Source organism: Colobus angolensis, unplaced genomic scaffold (genome assembly GCF_000951035.1).
Source record: "Colobus angolensis palliatus isolate OR3802 unplaced genomic scaffold, Cang.pa_1.0 Scaffold315, whole genome shotgun sequence".
Taxonomy (NCBI): Eukaryota; Metazoa; Chordata; class Mammalia; order Primates; family Cercopithecidae; genus Colobus; species Colobus angolensis.
The window spans coordinates 947,146-972,161 of NW_012116433.1; the positions used below are offsets into that span (position 1 = coordinate 947,146).

The 25,016-nt window shown below is 36.5% G+C and overlaps 1 protein-coding gene across 1 annotated transcript in view; it reads left to right on the plus strand.

Annotated features, from left to right (window-relative positions):
- Nucleotides 1-25,016, plus strand: part of CEP350 (centrosomal protein 350kDa) — a 135,896-nt gene that overhangs the window by 57,205 nt on the left and 53,675 nt on the right. Inside the window, exons 17-25 of the mRNA XM_011951138.1 lie at nucleotides 1,566-1,676; nucleotides 2,101-2,241; nucleotides 3,525-3,661; nucleotides 4,512-4,634; nucleotides 8,545-8,714; nucleotides 13,015-13,211; nucleotides 13,797-13,981; nucleotides 15,579-15,666; nucleotides 23,361-23,507. Of these exons, the coding sequence (XP_011806528.1) occupies nucleotides 1,566-1,676; nucleotides 2,101-2,241; nucleotides 3,525-3,661; nucleotides 4,512-4,634; nucleotides 8,545-8,714; nucleotides 13,015-13,211; nucleotides 13,797-13,981; nucleotides 15,579-15,666; nucleotides 23,361-23,507 (1,299 nt within the window). The remainder of the gene's footprint in view (nucleotides 1-1,565; nucleotides 1,677-2,100; nucleotides 2,242-3,524; nucleotides 3,662-4,511; nucleotides 4,635-8,544; nucleotides 8,715-13,014; nucleotides 13,212-13,796; nucleotides 13,982-15,578; nucleotides 15,667-23,360; nucleotides 23,508-25,016) is intronic.

A 25,016-nucleotide genomic window follows, 5' to 3' on the forward strand; every position in this document is an offset into this window, starting at 1 on the left:
TGAGCCACCGCGCCCGGCCTTGTGTAGATCTATTTCTAGACTCATTTTTCATTGATCTATTCATCTATCCGTAATGTCAGTACCATATTGTCTTTATTACTGTGGTTTTTTAGTGAGTCTTGAAATCAAGACATAATTCCTCCAACTTTGTTTCTTTTTTTCAAAAATGATTTTGGCTATTCTAGGTTTTTTACATTTCCATGTAACTTTTAGAATCAGTTTGTCAGTTTCTACAAAAAAAAAAAAAAGCCTGATAGGATTTTGATTAGAATGGTATTGAATCTATAGATCAGTGAGTCCGGGGAGAATTCACATCTTAACAGTGTTGCCTTTTCTAATTCATAAACATGATATATTTTTCTATTTATATAAATCTTTGACTATTTCTCTCATTAGTATTACTGTTTTCTTTGTAGAGGTCTTATACATTTTAAAATTTATTCCCAAATGTTTTATGATTTTTGATGCTTTTTTTTTTTTTTTCAGTTTCCTTTTCCGTTTGTTCTTCCCAAAAGACTTGTCAGACAGTTCTTGGTGTGGTACTGTTCCCATACTTTGCAGAGATCCCATCATTCCTGCCCTCCTCCCGCTAAATAGCAGTAGTGTTGTCCAATCATTGTAACAGCAGAAACTCCCTGGACATTTCCAGATGTTTCCTGGTAGAGGGTGGGGAGGGACTAATGCCAACTTTGTTGAGAATCATTGTATTGAGGAAATGACCCCATTGTAGTGGAGGGCCATGCTGACCTTGAAATCTGAGTCAGCGCTGAGGTTTTCTGCCACTTTGGACATACATTATAATTCTGGGTTTCCAGATTTGGGCAGAGCATTACCACAGCCTTACATACAGCCTTACTGCCATTTTTTGTTTTCTTTTGTTTTGTTTTAATTAAAAAAAAAAAATAGAGATGGGGGGTCTCACTATGTTGACCAGGCTGGTCTTGAGCTCCTGGCCTCAAGTGATCCTCCCATCTTGGCCTCCCAAAGTGCTGGGATTGCAGACATGAGCTATTGCGCCCAGCCCTTACCACTTTTTGAAAACCTCTATTATTTAGCACTATTTCAAAGGAGATGAAAAAATATATATATTTATAGATAACATTGTGTGGAATTGTGGTAAGAAAGGGTCCTGGTGACAAGGAAACCTTATATGGAGACATCTTTTTTTTAATGAAACTACTACTTCAAAGTCAAAATAAAAGAGTCATAAAATTGTGAGATGTGAGGCATTATTTTTATTTTTACACATAAGACATTTTTTTATCTCTTCCAAAAAGTTGGGTGCTATAGCCTTTGCTTTCTAACCAGCTTTTTGATATTAATTCTTAGTCCTATATGCACTGGAAATTTTTATATTACTACATTATTTGGCACATGGGAGGTGGTCATTAGATATTTTGATAAATGGTAAGTGGCTGTTGACTATTCTTTTTACTGTCTTTCCTTTTGGTTCTAATTAGTTGCTTCAAATGATTTGTATTAGTAAGAGAGCATGGTATGTGTTATAGTCACTGTGTTAAAATAGTTTAGTATTTGAGAATTAACATTTGACCATTACTTTGAAGGCACAACAGCAACGCCATGAAAGAGACTTGGCCCTCTTGAAACTGAAGGCTGAACAAGAGGCTCTGGAGAGTCAGAGACAATTAGAAGAAACCCGAAACAAAGCAGCTCAGGTAACTTATTTTGCAGCAGGTTCTTGTTTTTTAAACCTAAATTTGTATCTTAGAAATTACTTTAGCATTCTTTTAATTATATGGGAGAAAAAAAAAATATATATATATATATATAAATAATAAAGTTTTAGTACTTTTTGTGGAATAATTCCATGTCATTTGATTTTTGTTACAACCTTCTGAAATAAACTGTCAAGACTCATTTCCAGTTTAGGGAAATGGCAACTGAGGTACATTGTATTTACTTATCCACAGATACAGTAACTTGTGAACAGTGGAGTTAAGACTTAAATCATGAAATCTGGATTGTAGTAAAGTGTTTTTTACTACAAATAAGACATGAAATAAATTTATAAATTAAAATTAATTTGGGAGGCAAGGAAACTAAAACATAACTTCTTTTTTAAACCTCTTTTATTTAAAGGTCCATGCAGAATCATTACAGCAGGTGGTTAAATCACAACACGAAGTAACTGAAGTCCTACAGGAGGCAACATGTAAAATAGCAGCTCAGCAGTCAGAGACCGCTCGCCTCACCACAGATGCAGCACGTCAAATCTGTGAGGTAGATGCCATTGAGAACCCTTCTCTTTTTAGTTCTTTTTAGTCAATCTGAGTAACTTTGGTCTTCAGTAATGGGTTTCTAATATCTTAGTAAATGCATACTTTGAATTAGTGACTTTGATTGGGGGCCATACCCTATCGAAATAAGAGGCACCATTGATTGTGGTGTGTTGTACATGTGAATGTTACAGAGGCAGAAAAAAGATGAAGAGCTCTACATTTCTGCCCTCTGATAAGCTTTTTAGAAAAGTATCAACTTTATTGATGTATAATTTATAAGCAATAAAATGTACCCATTTTAAGTATGCAGTTTGGTGAGTTCTCTCTCTCTCTCTCTCTCTCTCTCTCTCTCTCACACACACACACACACACACACACATATCTCCCTATAACCATCACCACAATCCAGAAGTAGCATATTTCTGTTACTTCAAAAAGTTTCCTCATGTCTCTTTGCAACCAGTCCCTAATCTCAGTCCTGGGGAACCACTGATCTGCTTTGTGTGAAGATGTTTCATTTTTACCCAGAATGATATTAGTTACTGTCTTTTCTATAACAGGGGGATAGCCAGAAGTAGTTTTATTTTTGTCTTTACATAGGATATCACAATTCATAATTGATACAGTTTCACTTTATTTTAGCAGTTACACGTTTTTAAACCAAAAGTTAGTACTATTTGTAAAATGACTTAGTTACTGGAAATCCATGAACCTACTATATGTTGGGTATTATGGAGTTGTACGTTTTAGTATAAAATTGAGTCTCCTTTCTCAAGAAAATTTTAATGTAGACAACATTAGCAAAGATTTCAAAACACTTTAAGTCATTAGTAAAAGGAATAGCTCAAAGTAGTGCTTGAACAAATACCGAATGAATAGTACATGCAGCACTTGCAGTAGTGGTTAAGAGTAAGGAAATGTACTTCACCTGTTGGTCAGCAAAGAGTTAGAAAGGAAGTAGTAATTAAATTGATTCTTGAAGGAAGATTTAATTTTTGGCTTATTACTGCTTATGATATGCTTTAAAAGGTTTTCTGTCTAATTCATAGACTGTTATAGCTAGGTGAAACCTTAGAAATCATGTAGTCCAACTCTGTTTTTACAAGATGAAGCTGTTGAGACTTAAAGAGGCTAAATGACTTGTCCACAGTATTTCGTCTGTTAGTGGCAGAATTTGCTTGCTCTCAAGTCAGTGATCTTTCTTTCCAAGACACTATTCTCCTTCTCAGTTCTGTGACCTTACCTTTTAATACATTTGCCTTTCTGGTGTGTGTTCATGTTTAGATGGCAGAATTGACTAGAACTCATATCTCAGATGCTGTCATGGCTTCAGGAGCTCCCCTTGCAATACTGTATGACCACCAACGGCAGCACCTTCCAGACTTCGTGAAACAGCTGAGGACCAGAACTGAAACAGATAGGTTAATATTCATTCATTCAGCAAATATATAATGACTGTCCATTAGGTTAATATTCTTTCAGCAAATATGTAATGAGTATTTGTTGTCATAGGCATTATTTTTGGTTGGGAATACAGTTATGGGCATAATCGAGTAGGGAAGATAAATATTACTCAAATATTCAGTTAAGTGAATGAATACTTATACACTAATTTAAGTGTTATGAAAGAAAGGAACACATGTCTCAGAGATATGTAACACAGGAATTTGAATAGCCTGGGGGTGCCACCAGGTCAGAGGAGGCTTTCCTGAGGAAATAAAGCTTGTGGTAAAGCTTATGGTGCAATCTAATGAATGAGGAGTTAGTAATGTAAAGGAGGTAAAGAATAGGTAGATGAAAAGCCCTGAAGGAAGAAGGAACATGGCATATTTAAGAAAACAAATAAAGACCATTGTGGCTGGAGGCAGAGAGCAAAGAAGATGGTATGAGATGATGCAGGGATCAGATCATGGTATAGGACCTTGCGGACTTAGGATTTTGGAGTTTATTCTAGGAGCAATGAAGTCATTAAAGAGATTATTTTTGGCAGGACTGGGTGACATTACCATATTTGTGTGTGTGTGTTTTTCTTAATCATATTTTGACTGTTTCTAATTCTTAGATTTTAAGTCTCTGTTTACATTCATTGATACTAGGAGTGATTTGTGTTTACTTCCTTAGTAAAACAGAAGACATTCTTTAATGTGTTGTAAGTTATTTTATAATATCTATTTGTTCAAGATTTTATGTCATTTTGCTATTAAGCAGTACTTAAAATCTTTCCATTATTAAAGACTTTGAATGTTTAATCAGTTTTTATTTTATTTGTAGGAAAAGTCCATCTGTTTCACTCTCTCGGAGGAAAGAAGGGACCCTTGACTCAAAGCATCAAAAGTATTCCCCTTCATACGATAGTTATTCTGAGTCTTCAGGATACAAGAATCATGATAGAAGGTGAAGACAATTTGATTTGTTAGTACAGTTTAGTAAACGCTGATAAATGGCTTAAACATTGCTTTCTTTGATTTCTTAATATTGTTTATTTAAATAGAACAGTGTGTTCCCTTCAAAGTGCTAGCTTCCCTAATTAGCCAATTTACAAAATAGTTGGTCCGTGTAATAATGTAACCACTGTTCCTTGAGAACCTACATTGTATAAGCATTGTATAAATTGTTCTTCCTGCATATAATATTCACAGCAGCCTTCCAAGGCAGATGGTGTTATCCTTATAGGTTAGAAAACTGAGGCTTATGGAGATGTTAAGAAACGCAATCAAGGTCACACAAATAATGATACATCAAGGAATTGCACCTTAATTTATCTGCCTTCAAAGACTGTGTTTATTGTACATTTCCTTGCTGACATTCATATTTCCTGATGTTACAAATTTTTATTGTTATAAAAAAATATTGAATAGGCCGGATGTGGTGGCTCACGCCTATGATTCCAGCACTTTGGGAGGCTGAGGTGGGCAGATCACCTGAGGTCAGGAGTTCAAGACCAGCCTGGCCAACATGGTGAAGCCCCATCTCTACGAAAAATACAAAAATTAGCCATAGGTGGTGGCGTGTGCCTGTAATCCTGTAAGCTACTCAGAAGGCTGAGGCACGAGAATCCCTTGAACTAGGGAGGCAGAGGTTGCAGTGAGCCAAGATCACACCACTGCACTCCAGCCTGGGTGACAGAGTGAGACTCCGTCTCAAAAGAAAAAAAAAATTTGAATAGCTTGTCACTGGTAGTTAGTGTGATATGAATGGCTATAGCTTTCAATTATGGTTCCATCTCGGATTAGAAGATTTTAGAGGCTACAGCATTTTTACAGGTAACATACTGACATTGTCAAGTATAGTAAAACACCAATTTAAAAAATTAAATAATGAAACTAAAAGACGTGAACATGTGGGAAAAATACCAAAAGTTATTGAGTAGCTATTATGTCTCTGAAACTATCTGACTTTCATTTAACCTTTACTGACACCTTCACTGTAACTTCATGTCAACTATCATCTGGATTACTGTAGTGAACTCCTAATACTTGTCCTCATCCTCTAATCTTTCTCCACTCTATTCGTTAGCCACATGATAACCAGAGTGATTTTTTAAAATTTCTAGCCAATTTGGTTATTCACCTATTTGAAATCTTCAGTATTCCCTCAGAAGATTCAAATTAAGGTCCAAATTATTTATCCTGGCATAAAAACTTTGTTTATAATTGAGCCTTTGGTCCATCTCTAGCCCCATCTCTTGGCATTTCCTCTTTTACTATATTCCATTCACTATTTCCGGTTGTCTAGAAGAACCCTGCTTTCTGTCTTCTGTGCCATTGCATATGATATACCTTCTTTCTAGACCATCCCCTGTCTCATTTCATTTAGTTTACTTTTACTTACCTATCAAGAATCAGTGCTATCCCATCTGCTTTAGCTCTCACCTAAGTGTTCTCCTACAGCACAATGAGTATAGCTGTGACAGTCTTGACCACCCTGTATGTACATGTTTCTTTGTTAGTCAGTTACATTCTAGACTAGAAGTTCATTGAGGGCTTCATTTTCATCACCCCAGAAAGAAACTCAGTAACCATTAGCAGTTACTCCCTATACCCTCCTCTAGCAACCACTATTTCCTGTCTCCATTTTCTATGGATTTACCTATTCTGGATTTTTATATAAATGGCATCATTACAGTATGTGGCCCTTTGTGACTGACTTCTTCCACTTAGCATGATGTTTTCAAGTTTCATGCATGTTATAGCATGTATCACTACTTTGTTTATATGGCCAAATTATATTCTATTGCATGGCTATCCCACATTTTATTTATCCATTCATCAGTTGGTGGACATTTGGGTTGTTTCCACTTTTTGACTATTGTAAGTAATGCTGCTGTGAACATTCACATACAACCTTTTGTGTGGATATGTTTTCATTTCTCTTGAGTATATATTTAGGAATGGAATTGCTGGATCATGTACGGTAGCTCTATGTTTTACTTTTTGAAGAACTGCAAAACTATTTTCCAAAGTAACTGCAGCATTTTATACTATTTTCCCACTATGTAAAATTTTTCTACAATCCTCACCAATGCTTGTTGTGTTTTTTATTATAGCCATCTTAAGGGGGGACCATGCATACTTGTATCATCAGAACTTAGCAAAGTACCTAGCACATGATAGGCAATCTACTACAAATTTACTGAGTGAATGATTAGCACATAGCTGGCAATTGGTAGAATTGGGATTCAACCCCATGTCCTTCTGACTTAAAAGTCCCTTACTGTGTGCTGCATTACATCTTTTACCTTATTGCTTTATTAGAAGATTTATCTTTTCAAAAACTTATTAAACCAAACAATAGCATTATGTTCTGATAGGTATTATCATAGAAATATACACACAAAAAAAAGTATGAACACAGGGACAGAAGTGACCAAAGCTTCCTTGAGAGTAGGGGTGGGGTCCATGCAGTCTTCTCAGAAATAACACTTGAACTGATTCTTTAATTCTGTAGGTCGTTAGGCAGACAGAGCAGCAAGGGAAATTTGGAAGAAGAAATAAGTATGTGCTGAGGATCCTAAGTATATTAACCCGGCTTGTGTAATGAATGAATAAACCAAGAAATATAAGAAGGAGAAAGGAAAACACTTGGGGGAATATATGCTTAGTTTGTGGGCTGAGGAATAGCCAAAATCAGAAGTTCACATGGCATTTCAACACTTGAAGCTTAAAATCAAGGAAAGGGCAAAGATAGTGATACAAATTTGAGACTCACTCTAAGTGGTAGTAGTTGAAGTTATGGTTATGATTGCCCAAGGAGAACATGTAGTATAAAATAGAAAGAGGGCCGGCATGGTAGCTTACATCTGTAATACCAGCACTTTGGGAGGCCGAGGCGGGTGGATCATCTGAGGTTAGGAGTTGGAGACCAGCCTGGCCAACATGGCGAAGCCCTATCTCTACTAAAAATACAAAAAAAAATTAGCTGGGTGTTGTGGCACATGCCTGTAATCCCAGCTACTCGGGAGACTGAGGCAGGATAATCTTTTGAATCCGGGAAGTGGAGGTTGCAGTGAGCCAAGATCGTGCCACTGCACTCCAGCCTGGGCGACAGAGTGAGACTCCTTCTCAAAAAAAAAAAAAAAGTTAGAAAAGGACCAAAACAAAACCTTCAATTTAAGGAAAGACAGAAAAATTTAAAGCAAATGAAAGAAACAAGGAAAGCTTGTTGTTAAAGAGTTGGGAAGAGAAGCAGGTGAGAGTAAAGTCATAGGATATAAGAATGTTGACATGATTTCAAGCTTACAGAAAAGTTGCAAGAATAGTAGAAAGTCCTCAAATAGCTTTCGTCCAGATTATCCTAACCTTTTACTGTATTTTGTTTAGCAAGTAGAGCTTTTAAAGGAGATATTGTCAACATCTAATGTTGCAAAGCAATAAATTATCTATTGGATTTAGCAATTCAAAGTATAGATAAAGCTTATTCAGAATAGTTTTAGTAGAGCAGTTGGGATGGAAGCAGATTGTGATAAACCGTGATGTTAATGAAAAGTAAAGAAGTAGAAACAGTGAGCAGTAGCTCCTTTCCCAGAAGTTTGATTTTGAAATGAAGGGAAAAAGGGGAATGATAACCTAGCAACACTGCCTATTATGATTATTCAAACGCAAAACCTTCCTCTCTCCTACTCATCTTTCTCATCTTTTCCAAAATATTCTCAGACTTATGTTACTTTGCTTTTTCTGTTTTATATTACATCTTCATTTTTATCTTGACTATAAAGTACAGTCATTTGGCCAAATAAGTTTACTTTGAAGCTATAATTCTTATTTTGTTAATTTTGTTGTTGTTGTTTCCATGTATCCATAAAAAGAAGCAGTAGTGGTAATAGCCGCCAAGAAAGTCCTTCAGTTCCATCTTGTCAGGAAAATGAGAAGAAACTTAATGGTGAAAAGATAGAGAGTTCCATTGATGAACAGGTTCAGACTGCTGCAGATGATTCTCTACGAAGTGATAGCGTTCCATCTCTTCCTGATGAAAAAGGTAACTTTCTTTGCAAATAAATGTGTAACCATTTGTTTGGAAACCAGAGGAAAGGTGATCCTTGTTATAAAGTAGCAAATAAGCTGTATGCGGTGGCTCATGCCAGTAATTCCAGCACTTTGGGAGGCTGAGGTGGGAGAATTGCTTGAGCCTAGGAGTTTGAAACCATCCAGGGAAACATAGGGAGACCCCGGTCTCTACAAAACAATTAAAAATTAGCCAGGCTTGGTGGCACAGCCTATGGTCCTAGTACGTGAGAGGCTGAGATGGGAGAATCACTTTAGTCTAGGAATCAAGTCTACAGTGAGCTATGATTGAGCCATAGCACTCCAGCTTCGGCAACAGAGCAAGACCCTGTCTCAAAAAAAAATTAAATAAGTAAATAAAGTGGCAGACAACTTGACTGCAACTGTGTTCTAGTATTTTGGAATGTAGACATGAAAAGTGATATATTTGGATACTTAGCTGAGGAGATTTCTAACTTTATTTCGTTAATATTTACTAAACTTTATCTCATGAATAAAATAGTGTTTCTAATTAAAGCACTGATGACAAATTTAATTGTAGATAATATTTGTAAACCTTAGAAGGAAACACAGTAACCATGTGTGACTTGTTTGTACCATGGTGCCTGGGCTTCCAATAACAGTGAATAAATAATTTTCAAGTGACTATTTTAAAATATCATGAACAGTGACTTTATTTAACTTCTTTAAACAATACTGAATTACTTGCCCAGTGCTTTACTTGACTAGCAGAAATACAAAAACAAAAATGTATTAGTTGGACTGCTGCTACTTCTGGCCATGATGGAACAACAGGGACTAGATTTGCTTACCCTCTTTTTTTTCATTTTTTATTTTTTATTTATTTTTTAATTTTTTGTGTGAGACAGAATCTTGCTCTGTCACCAGGCTGGAGTGCAGTGGCATGATCTCAGCTCACAGGAACCTCCGCCTCCTGGGTTCAAGCAATTCTCCTGCCTTAGCCTTCTGAGTAGCTGGGATTATAGGCATGCGCCACAACGCCTGGCTAATTTTTGTATTTTTAGTAGAGACGGGGTTTCACCATACTGGTCAGGCTGGTCTCGAACTCCTGAACTCATGATCTGCCCACCTTGGCCTCCCAAAGTGCTGGGATTACAGGTGTGAGCAACTGTGCCCAGCCTGCTTCCCTCTTAAAGCAAGTAAAATATCAGGCAAAACATGAAGTAACTATTTTTAAGACAGTGGGCCTCAGGCAGTGAATTGTGTTGATTCATGAGAGACTGGAAACAAATGAGTGCTACAGTTCTACCAGTTTACTGCCTAGGGAGTTTCCAGACTGCAGAGCATGGAGCCCAGTGGTCTTGAGTTGAGGAAATTGAGTTAGGAATCTGAAGAAGCCAAGACAGCTAGAATTCACAGGGCAGCCACTATCCAAAGAACGAAACCCTTAAAAACCTCTTACGTAGGAGAAAATACAAATCTAGGCAACATTTGGTTTGGTGATGACTTCTCAGGTATGTAACACCTCAAGGTATGATCTGTGAAAGAAAAAATTGGTGAATTGTGCTTTATCAGAATTTAAAAATTTCCACTCTGTGAAAGACTTTGTGAAGAGAATGAAAAGACAAGCCACAGATTGGGAGAAAATATTTGCAAATCACATCTTTGATAAAGGATTTCTATCTAGAATATGTAAAGAACTCTTGAAACTCAATAATAGAAGGCTGGGTGTGGTGGCTCGTACCTGAAATCCCAGCACTTTGGGAGGCTGAGGCAGGCAGATCACCTAAGGTCAGGAATTCGAGACCAGCCTGGCTAACATGGTGAAACCTCATCTCTACTAAAAATGCAAAAATTATCTGGGCATGGTGATATGCACCTGTAGTCCCAGCTATACTCAGGAGGCTGAAGCAGGAGAATTGCTCAAACCTTGGAGGTGGAGGTTGCAGTGAGCCGAGATTGTGCCACTACATTCCAGCCTAGGCAACAAGAGTGAGATTCTGTCTCAAAAAAAAAAAAAAAAAAATTCAATAATAGGAAAAACAACTCAATTTTTTAAATGTACAGAAGATCTGAACAGATACTTTATTGAAGAAAATATGCAGATGGCACATAGACACAGGAAAAAGTCTTCAACCACATATATCATTAAAGAAATTAAAATTGAAATCACAGGATGCCATAACACATTACTAGAATGACTATCAGAAAAACGGATAATAATAAATTGGTGACAAGGATGCAGAGCAACAGGAACTTGCATACATTGCTGGTGAGAATGGAAAATTATATGGTCACCATGGAAGATAGTTTCATAGTGTCTTGTAAGACTTAACCATACAATCCAGCAATCACATGCCTGGGTATTTACCGAGTGATCTGAAAATTTACGTCTACATAAAAACCTATATACTGATGTTCATAGCAGCATATTCATAATTGCTAAGAACTAGAAGCAATCAAGATGTCCTTTACTAGGGGAATGGATAAACTGGTACATCCATACAATGAAATACTATTCAGCTATTAAAAGGAATAATCTTTTGATTCATGCAACAACATGGACAAATTTTACAGTCCTGCGCTCTACCAGACCTCCCCTCTACCAGGGGAGCTATTGAAGGGCGCGCACTTGGACGAATTTTAAGTGAATTTTACTAAGTGAAAAAGCAGGCCCCAAAAGTCTATCTGTTATAATATGATTCAGTTTATATGACAGTCTGTAAAAGGCACAACTAAAGAAATGGAAAACAGTTGGTTTCTAGGCATTAGGGGGAAGAGGAAGTAGTTGACTGCAAAGAGGATGCATGGAGGGACATTTAGGGTGAAGGAACTGTTACATAGAGTAGTTGTTCTGTATGTATGTATGTTCTGTATGATGCTGTGTATTTGTCAAAACCTTGGAACTGTGTATCACAATGAGTAAATTTTAGTATCTGTGAACTAATCATGCAAACACACACATGAATCAGGATATTGGGAGATCCCAAAATGGAACGCAGCCTGCGATAAATGGATCTAACTGTATTACAAATATATGGCATAACGACATTGAAGCAGTTAGGGGAAAAGAGCTGACCTAAGTAACTTTGGAAAATGGTGTCTTGAGTAGAAACTATTAATATAAGCCTAATACAAAAGGAACGGTATATAAACCTATACTCTAGTTGGATAATAGTTTTTCACAGGGGTACAGGTTAACAATACTTTACATATATATTGGGTTTGAACAAATAAGTAAATGAGTGTTGGATGGTGGGAGCCGTGTTTCTCGATGTTGGAAGGGAAGATACATAAGAAAGGAAGACTAGAATGAACTCTGGTACTGGATCATAGACATAAGTATGAATTCATGTTTAACTGGCTGACTGGATGGATACAAAAGCAATTGTAATTGTGTGCGTAAGTGTGTGCACACACATGTATACATGGATTAATATACATCCATATATTACCTAGCTCTGTCCACTGAGCAAGTGCAGAAGCAGTGATACACCCGTAGTAACAAGGACAACTAGTGCCTACAAATTCTTTCTTTCTTTCTGATTTTTTTAAGAGATGGGGTCTTGCTCTGTCACCCAGGCTGGTCTCAAACTCCTGGCCTCGAGGGATCCTCCCACCTTAGCATCCCAAAATGCTGGGATTGCAGGTGTGAGCCACTGTGCCTGGTCCCTAGATTGTGGTTTCTAAGTATCATTCCTTAATAAAATAAATAAGAGTTTTTTGGAGAAATGGCTGATTCTAGGGCTGTAGGGAAAATACAGTTTGAGCCTGGAATATCTTGTAGTACCAGAAAGTGAAGAAATATTCAATAAAAACAAACAAACAAACAAACAAACAAAAAAACCATGTCAAAGGCACACAGGAACCAGCCTGAGAGATCTGTCGTATTCTAATTAAACTTGGAATTAATGAGTTTTTTAAAAAGATATTTTTACTTGCATTTCTTTGATAGTAATGTTAAACAGTTTTTCACTTTTACTATTTATATTTGCTTTGTAAAACAGCATCTGATCTGACCTTTTTTCATTTTTCTATAGGTGCATTAGTGGTTTTCTAATTGATTTGTAAGAGCTCTCTAAATTTTTTGCAACATTAATCTTTATATTTCTTAACCTAATATTTCTAGGTATTTTTAGAGGTTTTTTCCTTGCTTGTAAGGGAAATGAATTTTAATATTTCATGTCTATTTTTTAGTGATCAGTTTTATGAATTTATGTTGGATTGTCCCATAAAGAGGCAAAGGGCTACTAATTGAATACCTACTGAGAACAGTTATAATGATAAAATCTACTTTCTCCATATTCTTTTAGACTCAACATCTGTTGCAACAGAATATTCTCTGAAATTTGATGAATCCATGACAGAAGATGAAATAGAAGAACAATCATTTCGATCATTACTACCTTCAGAGAGTCACCGCAGATTTAATATGGAAAAGAGAAGAGGTCATCATGATGACTCTGATGAAGAAGCTTCTCCAGAAAAAACTACACTGTCTAGTGCCAAGGTGTGTTTCACTTTATCTGTGGAGGTAAATGGTTGTGGATATGTTCTCTCAAAGATATGAGAAAACATTTTGTACTTGTCTCATTTGTCAGCTACTAGAATGATTTTTCTAAGATACCAGTTTTATTTTATAGTTTTCCTATGAAATCTGGCTTCCCTTTCCTTACAAAGTACAATACAAACTTATTTTTTGGAATGATATATGAGGCCTTTGAGGATCTGAGCCAATATTATGTCTCTAGCTTTTGTACTGGCTTCACTCTTCTAATGCTGTATTCCATTTAGAAATTTACATTCGTTCTTACCAAATTGTATGCTTTTTTGGTTAGCAGAAACAAATTCTTATCCCACTTTGGATCCTTGGGACAGTAATTGGCTTGCAGTAGTTTATTAAAATTTTATTGGCTGAGTAAATTAGCAGATGAATGTTAATCTGCCTCATGTGCCTTTTTAAAGAATATTCTCTTACATTGTTGATGGCCTTGTTAAATATATAGTTTGTTTTTGTAAATGTATACTTCTTTTAGTGGAGTTAAGTACCAAAAGGTTAGATGATGATAAACAAGAAAGAAATCATCTACTTTAGGAACTGAACATGCCATTCTCAGGAGGACAAGATAGCTTTTCTAAATTTACTATGGAGATGGTTCGACAGTATATGAAAGAAGAAGAAATGAGGGCAGCTCACCAGTCTTCACTCCTGCGTCTCCGCGAAAAGGCCTTGAAGGAGAAGACTAAGGCTGAGTTGGCCTGGTTAGAGCATCAAAAAAAGTAAGTTCTTTCAGTGAGCACAGTTTTCACTGATTTTTTCATTCATAGAACGGAATGCTTTATATTTTAAGATGTTTTTGTTTCCTCATTTGATTTGATTTGAGCAACCCAGTTTCTCAGGCTAGAAATATGGCAGTCATATTTGATTTGTATTTCTTGCAAGACCTCCTCCTACCCACATAACATTTTCTTTGCATTCCTGTTTTATCACTTAACTGACTGTAATCTTATGTTGTCATATGATACAATATTGTAAATTTCCCAAAGTCCTTCTGTCTTCAGAGGACACATTCTAGGGCTTGCATATACCTCAGTAAAATACTTATTTGGATATGAATGGTTACAGCTACTTGTAGCAACTGCTTTTCACATTTGAAAATGTTAAACTAAAGAGCTTCTGCACAGCAAAAGAAACTACCATCAGAGTGAACAGGCAACCTACAGAATGGGAGAAAATTTTTGCAATCTACTCATCTGACAAAGGGCTAATATCCAGAATCTACAAAGAACTCAAACAAATATACAAGAAAAAAACAAACAACCCCATCAAAAAGTGGGCAAAGGATATGAACAGACATTTCTCAAAAGAAGACATTCATACAGCCAACAGACACATGAAAAAATGCTCATCATCACTGGCCATCAGAGAAATGCAAATCAAAACCACAATGAGATACCATCTCACACCAGTTAGAACGGCAGTCATTAAAAAATCAGGAAACAACAGGTGTTGGAGAGGATGTGGAGAAATAGGAACACTTTTACACTGTTGGTGGGATTGTAAACTAGTTCAACCATTATGGAAAACAGTATGGCAATTCCTCAAGGATCTAGAACTAGATGTACCATATGACTCAGCCATCCCACTACTGGGTATATACCCAAAGGATTATAAATTATTCTACTACAAAGACACATGCACACGTATGTTTATTGCGGCACTATTCACAATAGCAAAGAGTTGGAATCAACCCAAATGTCCATCTGTGACAGACTGGATTAAGAAAATGTGGCACATGTACACCATGGAATACTATGCAGCCATAAAAAAGGATGAGTTTGCGTCCTTTGTAGGGACATGGATGCAGCTGGAAACCATCATTCTTAGCAAACTATCACAAGAAGAGAAAACCAAACACCACGTGTTCTCACTCATAGGTGGGAACTGAACAATGAGATCACTTGGACTCGGGAAGGGGAACATCACACACTGGGGCCTATCATGGGGAGGGGGGAGGGGGGAGGGATTGCACTGGGGAGTTATACCTGATATAAATGATGAATTGATGGGTGCTGACGAGTTGATGGGTGCAGCACACCAACATGGCACAAGTATACATATGTAACAAACCTGCACGTTATGCACATGTACCCTAGAACTTAAAGTATAATAAAAATAAAAAAATAAAAAAATAAAAGGTCAGTTGATACAGAAAATATAAGTCGATCATATGATGGTACATGAATTAAAAAAAAAAAGGAAAATGTTAAATTGGTTTGTAGACTTTTTAGTAGTCTAGAATTCTTGACATTATTCAGGTAAGAGAAATTTAATCAAATCTTTGTCTGAATGAAAAATATTATTTATTATTTGCAGACATCTACGAGACAAAGGAGAGGATGATAAAATGCCCCCACTCCGGAAGAAACAGCGTGGTTTGCTTTTAAGGTTGCAGCAAGAAAAGGTACGTTAGGGAAGACACCCCTTTAGGACAACTTATAAGGCAAGTTAGTTTATGGAATCTATTATTTTGCCTGATTTCTTTTCCTTATTATTGCCTTAAATGAGATTTAGTTGATACTTCCACTGTTTATGTTCATACTACTATAATTATAGGGGTTGCTTGATAATCTACTGTATTTCTCCTAAATTAGGATTGTGTGTCACTGCTAAATTAAAATACACAGGCAAACTTTCTACCTTCATGTAGTAAGTAGAAGAAAAATACTCTTTTGAAATACATATTTTAAAATTTAAGATATGTGTAAAAGAATCTATTTGGATTAAATTTTAAATTATTGTTTCCCTAGACTTTCATGACATATTAATTACATATTGATAAATATTTTGGCTTAATGGACTTAGAAAGACCTTAGTTTTGAATTCTGGAGAGGCAGCATGGTGGTGTAGTGGTAAAGAATTCAGGCTCTGGAGTTAGATTTCCTAGGCTAAAATCCCAGCTTTACCAGTTGCTGGTTTCATAACCTGGAACAAGTTACTTAACTTCTCTGTGTCTCAGTTTCCTCATCTGTAAACTGAAGATAATAATAGTAACATACTTTATAGGGTTGTTTTGAGGAATAAGTGAGTTAATACATAAAATAAACTTAGAACAGACCGTGGCACAATGGTAAGTGCTCAATAAATGTTAGTTGCTATTATTCGAATTTCAGTGTTGTCACTTGCAACTGTGTAATCACGGTCAAAGTTTAAGTAACTCTCTGAGACTTAATTTCCTCATCTGTAGGAGTGGGATTATACTTCATATGGTGGTTGTGAGGATTAAATGAGGTAACATATGTAAAGTGTGTTTCACTGTGCCTGGTAAGTATTCAATAGATTCTAGTTATTTTTTTCCATATTAACCTGTTGTCAGATGCTAGCTACTATGTTAGATGATTTAGGAACCTAATTATCTGAATTATATATTAGCTTATTACTTAGTTATATGTTTATCCCAGGAAACATTACAGATGATATGAATTTGAATAAATTCTGAATTCTATTAAAAAAAAAAAAGTGTATTTTTAATCCAAAAAATTGATTTTAAAATAAATTAAAATTTTTTCTTAGTTAAAATAAGTAAATAACTTTCTATAATGTTACAGTAGCTTTCTGTTATAAAATAAAACAAGATTTATAAATTTATCCCTCATTCTGTGAGGTTTCTTTTCACTTTCTTGATAGTATCCTTTGAAGTATAAAATTTTTCATTTTAATATATCTAGTATTTTATTGCATGCCTGCTAATAACACATTTTTTGTTTTGATTAGTTTGAAAATGTATTTGTTTCACCTTTATTTTTGAAGAATATTTTTAATAGGCATAAAATTATTTTCTTTCAGCACTTTTAAAGATATTTTTCCATTATTTACTGCTTTCTATTGTTTATGTGGAGAGGTCAGTTATCTTAATCTTGTTCTTTTGAAGGTTCCTTTTAAGATTATTTAAAAATTATCCAATTTTTCAGTAGTTTTACTATGATGCATGTAGGCGTGGTTTCCTTTGTATTCATCCTATTTAAGATTTGCTGAGCTTCTTGTATTGGTTGTTTTATTTAATCAGTTTTTCAGAAACTGTCTCTTCATGTATTGCCTCTGCTCCTGCCTCCCTTTTTTTTTTTTTTTGAGACAGGGTCCCACTCAGTTGCCCAGGCTGGAGTACAGTGGCACGATCTCAGCTCACTGCAACCTCTGCCTCCAGGGCTCAAGCAGTCCTCTTACCCAAGCCTCCCCTGTAGCTGGGACCACAGGTGTGCGCCACCAGTGCCAGGTAATTTTTTGTAGAGATGGGGTTTCGCCATGTTGCCCAGGCTGGTCTTGAACTCCTGGACTCAAGTGATCCCCCAACCTTGGCCTCCCAGAGTACTGGAATTACAGGTGTGAACTACTGTGCCTGGCCACTTCTGCCTCATTCTTTTTCTCCTTTCCTTCAGGGACTTCAGTTAGACATAGGTTAGACCTTTTGACCATTTGCCACATCCCTTTCCTCTGTCTTGTTTGTATTTTATTCCTTAAAACAAACAAATTAAAAACTAAAAACACTGTGCTTCAGTTTGGAAAGTTTTTATTGACCTGTCTTTGAGTTCATTAGTATGTCTTCTACTTTGCCCAATGCACTGCTAAGTGTCTCCAGTGAATTCTTAATTTGATTTGTTTTAGTTCTATAATACCCAATTTTATTCTTTTTAAAATAGATTTTAAGTCTGTTGAAATTTTCTACCCTTTAATCTACTTGGTTTTTTTTATTTGTTTGTTTTTATTTTTGAGACGGAATTTCACTCTTCCTGCCCAGGCTAGAGTGCAATGGTGCGATCTTGGCTCACTGCAAACCCTGCCTCTCGGGTACAAGTGATTCTCCTGCCTCAGCCTCCTGAGTAGCTGGGATTACAGGTGCACCCAGCTAATTTTTTTGTATTTTTAGTAGAGATGGGGTTTCACCATGTTGGCCAGGCTGGTCTCAAACCCCTGACCTCAGGTGATCCACCCGCCTTGGCTTCTCAAAGTGCCGGGATTACAGGCATAAGCCACCGTGCCTGGCCTACTTTTCTATCTTTTTCTACATATTATCCATAGTTATTTTAATTTTCGGTACTGTTATTTCTTCCCTGTCTGCTTATATGTAGCCATCTGTGCCTCTATTATTACTATTGTCTGTTTTCTTTTTTTTTTTTTTGACTATCGTATGGCTCCTTTTCTTTGCATGCCTAGTAATTTTTTTGTTAAGTACTAGACAACAGCATATAAATAACTGCAAAGGCTCCAGCTGATGGTCTCTTCCCCCAGAGAGGATTTATCCTTTCTTTTGCTATTTTATTAGAGTTATCAACTGTTCATTTTAATTCATTCAAAGATTGTGCTGGGTTAGGGTTGGGTTGTAGAGTTGGTAAGCCTCAGTCTACTTCTGGTTTGCATTGTCCCTGGGTTGGGGCTCTCCAGGGCTTCACTGGAAACCCAGATAAAATTTTTTACTCAGCACAAGAGACTGGGGATTTCTGCTCTGCTTTAGAGACTTTTCAGGGTTAACTCCTTAGCCCTCTATGTGCTCCTTCAGAACTTGACAACTGCTTTGAGGAGAATGTGAGTTTGAGATCTCCTGAGTCTCCAGTTTTGTCACTGCGGCTCTGTATAGCTGGTTAGAGTGTTGACTGGTGTAACCACTTTGAGTTGAGAGCAATTGCCACTACCTGGTTCAGTTGAGGACATATATGATATATATGACTCAGCAGTTCTGTCTTGGTATATATCCTAAAAAAGCTTTCACATATGTGCAGGGGAAAATGGAAACAACTTAATCTCTTCAATAAAAGAATAGATGAAATAAAACATATTCTTGCAAGAAAGTATAGTACTACAGGAAACTGAATGTATTAGATATCAGCACTGTCTATAGAGATATCTGAAATGATAGTAATTTTCTATATCTGTGTTGTCCAATACTGTAGGTACTAGCCACATGTAGCTAGAAGCTGTCATACTGGAGAGTGTAACAGTAGATCTTCCTTTACCAAAAACCATAATGTTCTTTTTTATAGAAAAGCAAGATGCAAATAATATATACAGTATTATACCAGTCATGTAAATTTTTTTAACGTAACCAATTAGTAGTATATGTTCTGTGGAACCATTCATGCATCAAAAGCAAAAAACCACATATAGGAATGATGCACTTCTGGGGAAGAGAGGAAGTAGGAAGAGATTGGCATGGAGTTTGGTTTCATCTGTATTTATCTATTTATAGATAATAACATATTTGAAACAAATGTGCAAACTGTTAAATATGTTTAATGCCAGTGGTAGGGATATGAGTGACTACTTTTTCTTTTTGTAATACTTAAGAATTTTTTAAGTAAATGTGCAAAATATACTCTTTGATCCAATTAGTTACCCCTGAAAAGTTGCCTTATAAGGTTGAAAGAACCAAAGTGTAAGAATATATGTGCTAAGATATCTATTGCAACTGTAGCAGTAAGAATTCTTTTGGCTAATAGTGAAATGGCTGGCTCTAAGCAATTTGGTACAACCGTATCCAAAAAAGAGAGACTGTATTTTCCTATGTCTTACTAGTTTTACCCTCCCTGAAGTGATATTCGTAACACATAAAAATAACCATTTTAATAAAGTGAATAATTCACTTATACCAGTCACCATTTTAAAGTGAACAATTCGTTTGTACAACTTTGTGTGTTCTTACAAGAGGAGCAAACCTTGCTTCCCAAGTATTCCTTTGAAATTGTCTCTTTTTTCTTTTAGGCTTGAATTGGGTGAATTTATACATTATTTGGTTCAGAAACTCAGGCCTAGGTTAGTGGAAGTTTCAAAATGTACTTTGTGAAACTCTGGCCTCTAAGACCCTTTCACAGGTCTGGAAGATCAAAACTATTTTCATAATGGTACTCTGATATGAATTTACCCTTTTCACTGTGTTGACATTTGCACTAAATAGTAGAAAACAATGCTGAGTAAAACTGCTGGTGCTTTAGCACAAGTCAGTGGCACCAAACCGTATTGGTAATTGTCTTATTCTTCATGCCACTTACTTGCAGTTAAAGAAAGCAAGTTTCATTTAGAATGTCCTGATTGAGTAGTAAGAATTATTAATTTTATTGTCTTAAACTCTTGAGTACATGTCTTTTTTGTATTCTGTGTGACAGAAACGGGAAATCCATAATCAGAATACCAGAATATAGTGATTTGCTCGATACCAGAATATAGTGATTAATTCAAGGAGCAGTATTTGTGCGCTTGTTTGAATTGTGAGCTTTTTTTTAAATTTTTTTTTCATGGAATAGTATTTTTACTTGAAAGAATGATTCAAGGCAAACTGTGCTAATTCAGATTTGGTTATTTGACAAATGTTTTTCTCAAAAACGAAGCAGTATCCCTGTCACTTCAAAAAAATAACTGACAGTATATGTTGCCAATGATAAAATTCAAGCTTTCACACACAAGTCAGGATTCTGAAAACTTTCCATTGCCCGCCCAAAATAATTTTTCTTTTGAGATTAATGGTGATATTCATGAGTATAACTGTTTGATATTGCATAATGAAGTGTGTCAACATTTAGAAAATCCGCATAACTTAGTGAACCAACATTTTCCCGGTGATCAATGCACAGTGTTAAAAAAAATCAAGCTAGACGATAAAGAGATATGCAAAACGCTAAAAAAATCATTCTTTTCACTAAATTATTTTTTGTTTTGGAAAATATAGTTACTTTCTTTAAAATGTACACAACCATTGTGTACTCCTTAGGGAATGAGAATAAAGAGCAAATAATATATTTGCTCATAATGTATTTAGTATTATAAAAAATGGTTTGATGCTCAGAGTCCCCTGACAGGGTCTCAAGACTTCCAGGGACTCCATAGAGCACACTTTGAGAACTACTGCTCCAGAAAAATTTATAAATGTGCCCAACAAGACAAAATATATAAGGCTCTTCACTTACAGCATTGTTCGTACAATAGTAAAAAATAGACAACAACCTTAAAATCTCACCATATGGGGTGGGCACAGTGGCTCACACCTATAATCCCAGTGCTTTGGGAGGCCAAAGCAGACGGATCACTTGAGGCCAGGAGTTTGAGACTACCCTGGGCAACATAGCAAGACCCTGTGTCTACAAAAATAAAAAATAAAAATTAGCTATGCATGGTGGCACGTGCTTGTAGTCCTAGCTACTTGGGAGGCTAAGGTGGGAAGATCACTTGAGACCACAAGTTTGAGGCTGCATTGAGCTGTGATTGAGCCACTGTACTCCAGCCTGGGCAACAGAGCAAGACCTTATCTCTAAAAAATTTTAAAAATAAAAATAATCCCACCGTATGGGTAATAGATAAATATATGGTTCTCCACTGTAATTTTATGCAGCATTAAAAGGCATAAATTAGCATGGTAAATATCAAAAGTGATATCTAGTAAAGCAAGATTTAAAACATATACATATGGGCCGGGCGCGGTGGCTCAAGCCTGTAATCCCAGCACTTTGGGAGGCTGAGACGGGCGGATCACGAGGTCAGGAGATCGAGACCATCCTGGCTAACACAGTGAAACCCCGTCTCTACTAAAAAATACAAAAAACTAGCCGGGCGCGGTGGCGGGCGCCTGTAGTCCCAGCTACTCGGGAGGCTGAGGCAGGAGAATGGCGTAAACCCGGGAGGCGGAGCTTGCAGTGAGCTGAGATCCGGCCACTGCACTCCAGCGCGGGTGACAGAGCGAGACTCCGTCTCAAAAAAAAATAAAAAAATAAAACATATACATATGATAGTTATAAAATATTTTTAAATATACAAACCAAATAGTGTATCTTTTTGTTTGCAGATAAGCACAAATATTTTTAGAATAATTTAAAAAGAATGTGCTGGAAGGATAGATACCAAACCCATGATAGTTGTTACCTCTGAGGAGTTGGGGCACAAGATTGCAGACTAGTTTTATCTGTAATGTTTTATTTATTTACAGGATTAAAGACTTGGAGAAAATATAACTGAATATTAACAATTGTTAATTTGATGTTTTGGAAGTGTAGATGTTTATAAAGCACTTTTTTGCATTTTAAGGTAGTTTCAAAAAATCTCAATGATTAAAATAATTGTAATTACAAATTTTAATGTCTTTATTATGCTTTATTGATAAGAAAACATTGGTTGATTGGTTGATTGATTGATTGAGACAAGGTCTCACTCTGTTTCCCGGGCTGGAGTGCAGTGGCATGATTTTGGCTCACTGCAACCTTGACCTCCTGGGCTCAGGTTGATCCTCCCACCTCAGCCTCCCAAGTAGCTGGGACCACAGGTGAGTGCCGCCATGCCTGGCTAATTTTTGTATCTTTTGTAGACGTGGGGTTTCACCGTGTTGCCCAGGCTGGTCAACTCCTGGGCTCAAGTGATCTGCCTGCCTTGGCCTCCCAAAGTGCTAGGATTAGAGGTGTGAGCCAACATATCTAACCAAGAAAACAGATTTAAAACAAATTTATTTTTAAAAAAGGATTATCTGTTAAATTTTGACAATTATTAGCAGTGAAGTGTGTTATCTTCTGCCCACATAGCAACTGAAAACTTAGTATTCTGTGTGGAGAGAGATTGGTGCAATGTAGTCTTAAATGTTTCTGGTAGCATTGTAGGCGGGGGCAGTCCTTTTTTGAAAGCAATTTTAAAAACTGTTTTTAAGAACCACAAAATGATTCATTGTCTTTGACTTGTTTATTTTACTTTTAGAAATCTCTCCTAAAGAACTAGTCTGTGGTATGGGCATTAAAGCATTATTTGGGATAGTAAAACATTATAGGAGCCTAAAAGTTTAGCAATAGAATAATAGTTACATTAATTAGTTTACTTGATAAGCAGCTATTAAACTAGTAAGTGTAAACGTTAAGTAGCATTATGGAAAAATGTGAAATGTATGTTTTAAAATGGAATATGAAATTATCAGTCTAATTATAATTTAAATAAAATTAAGGGATCATATTAAATTATTTTAGAATAGTGAGATTGTGATTTATTTCCTCATTATTTTTTAAACTTTTCAGTATTACTACTTTTGTTATAAAATACTATATGTATTTGTTTTTAATAGATGTGATGATTTTTTTTTAATATTACTTTGGCCTTGTCTTCTCCCAATCTTGATCCCTGTCTTAACTCTTTAAACCTTAGGCAGAAATAAAACGTCTTCAAGAAGCCAATAAGGCAGCTCGGAAGGAAAGACAGCTGATCCTTAAACAGCAAGAGGAGATAGAAAGGATCCGCCAGACCACCATAAAACTACAGGAGAAGTTGAAGTCTGCAGGGGAGAGTAAATTGGTAAACTACATGAAGTTATTATTTGTCTCCTGTCTTATGTTGATTGCCGGTATCTCACCCTGTCTCATGTTCTAAGATGATATTCATTCAAACAGTATGATACAATAATGAACTAGGATAAAGTTCTATGGATGGGCCAGTCTTAGTCCATTTTCTGTTGCTATAACTGAATACCTAAGACTGGGTAATTTATAAAGGAGCAAAATTTTTTCTTACCGTTCTGGAAGGTGAGAAGTTCAAGGTCAAGGTGCCACATCTGGTAAGGGCCTTCTTGCTGGTAGGGACTCTCCGCAGAGTCCCAAGGGGTGATGCAGGGCATCACATGACACGGGGGCTGAGTGTGCTAACCAAAGTCCAACCCTTATAACATCGTCTATTTCTAATTACCTTTCAAAAGTTCTACCTCTCAAATACCATAGTCTGATTTCCCACTGTCTTAATGTTACAATGAAAATTAAGATTCATCGTGAGTTACAGAGGGGACAAACATTCAAACCGTAGCAATGCCCTAATGTATAGTGAGAGTTTTATTTTTTTCCTATGGAATATTTAAATTTTGAAAGGGCCACATAGTTCTTATACAATATTAGTTTAATTTAGTATATATTTCACTTACAAACTAAATTGGAACAGAGGGCTTTGCTCTTATCAATCCAAATATATTCTTCAGAATTAATGGGGGACACTGTTTTACTATTTACATGATACTCATCTTAGCTATCCAACTTTAATACAATGATACATGATTCAAAGGAGATATTAGACAAAAACAAAATTTGAAACTTTTTTTTTGTGAGGGGAGGACACGGTCTCACACCATCACCTAGACTGGAATAAAATGGTGCAATCACAGCTCACAGCAGGCTTGACCTCTCAGGGGTCAGGTAATCCTCTCACCTCAGCCTTCCCAGTAGCTGGGACTATAGGCATGCACCTCCACCCCCAGCTAACTTTTTGTAGAGATGGGGTTTCACCATGTTGCTCAGGCTGGTCTCGCACTCCTGGGCTCAAGCAATCCATCTGCCTCAGCCTCCCAGAGTGTTGGGATTACAGGTGGGAGCCTGTAATACCTTAGAGCCTGAGCATACCTTAGAATGTTCAGTGGACCTATTCTAAGGTACTATAAAATGTCAGTGTAGAGCTGGGTGCCGTGACTCACGCCTGTAATCACAACAGTTTGGGAGGCCTAGGTGGGCAGATGGCTTGAGCTCAGGAGTTTGAGATCAGCCTGGGCAACAGGGCAAAACACCCAGCTCTACAAAAAAATACAAAAATTAGCTGGGCGTGGTGGCATACACTATAGTCCCAGCTACTTGCGAGGCTGAGGTGGGAGGATTGCTGCAGCCTAGCAGGCCGAGGCTGCAGTAAGCTGTGATCACACCACTGCACTCCAGCCTAGGTGATAAAGCAAGACCCTGTCTCAAAAAAAAAAAAAAAAAGTCATTATAGTATGAGAAAACTCAAACTGTATAGCAGTATAATTTTTAAAATTCCTAATACACTCTGCTT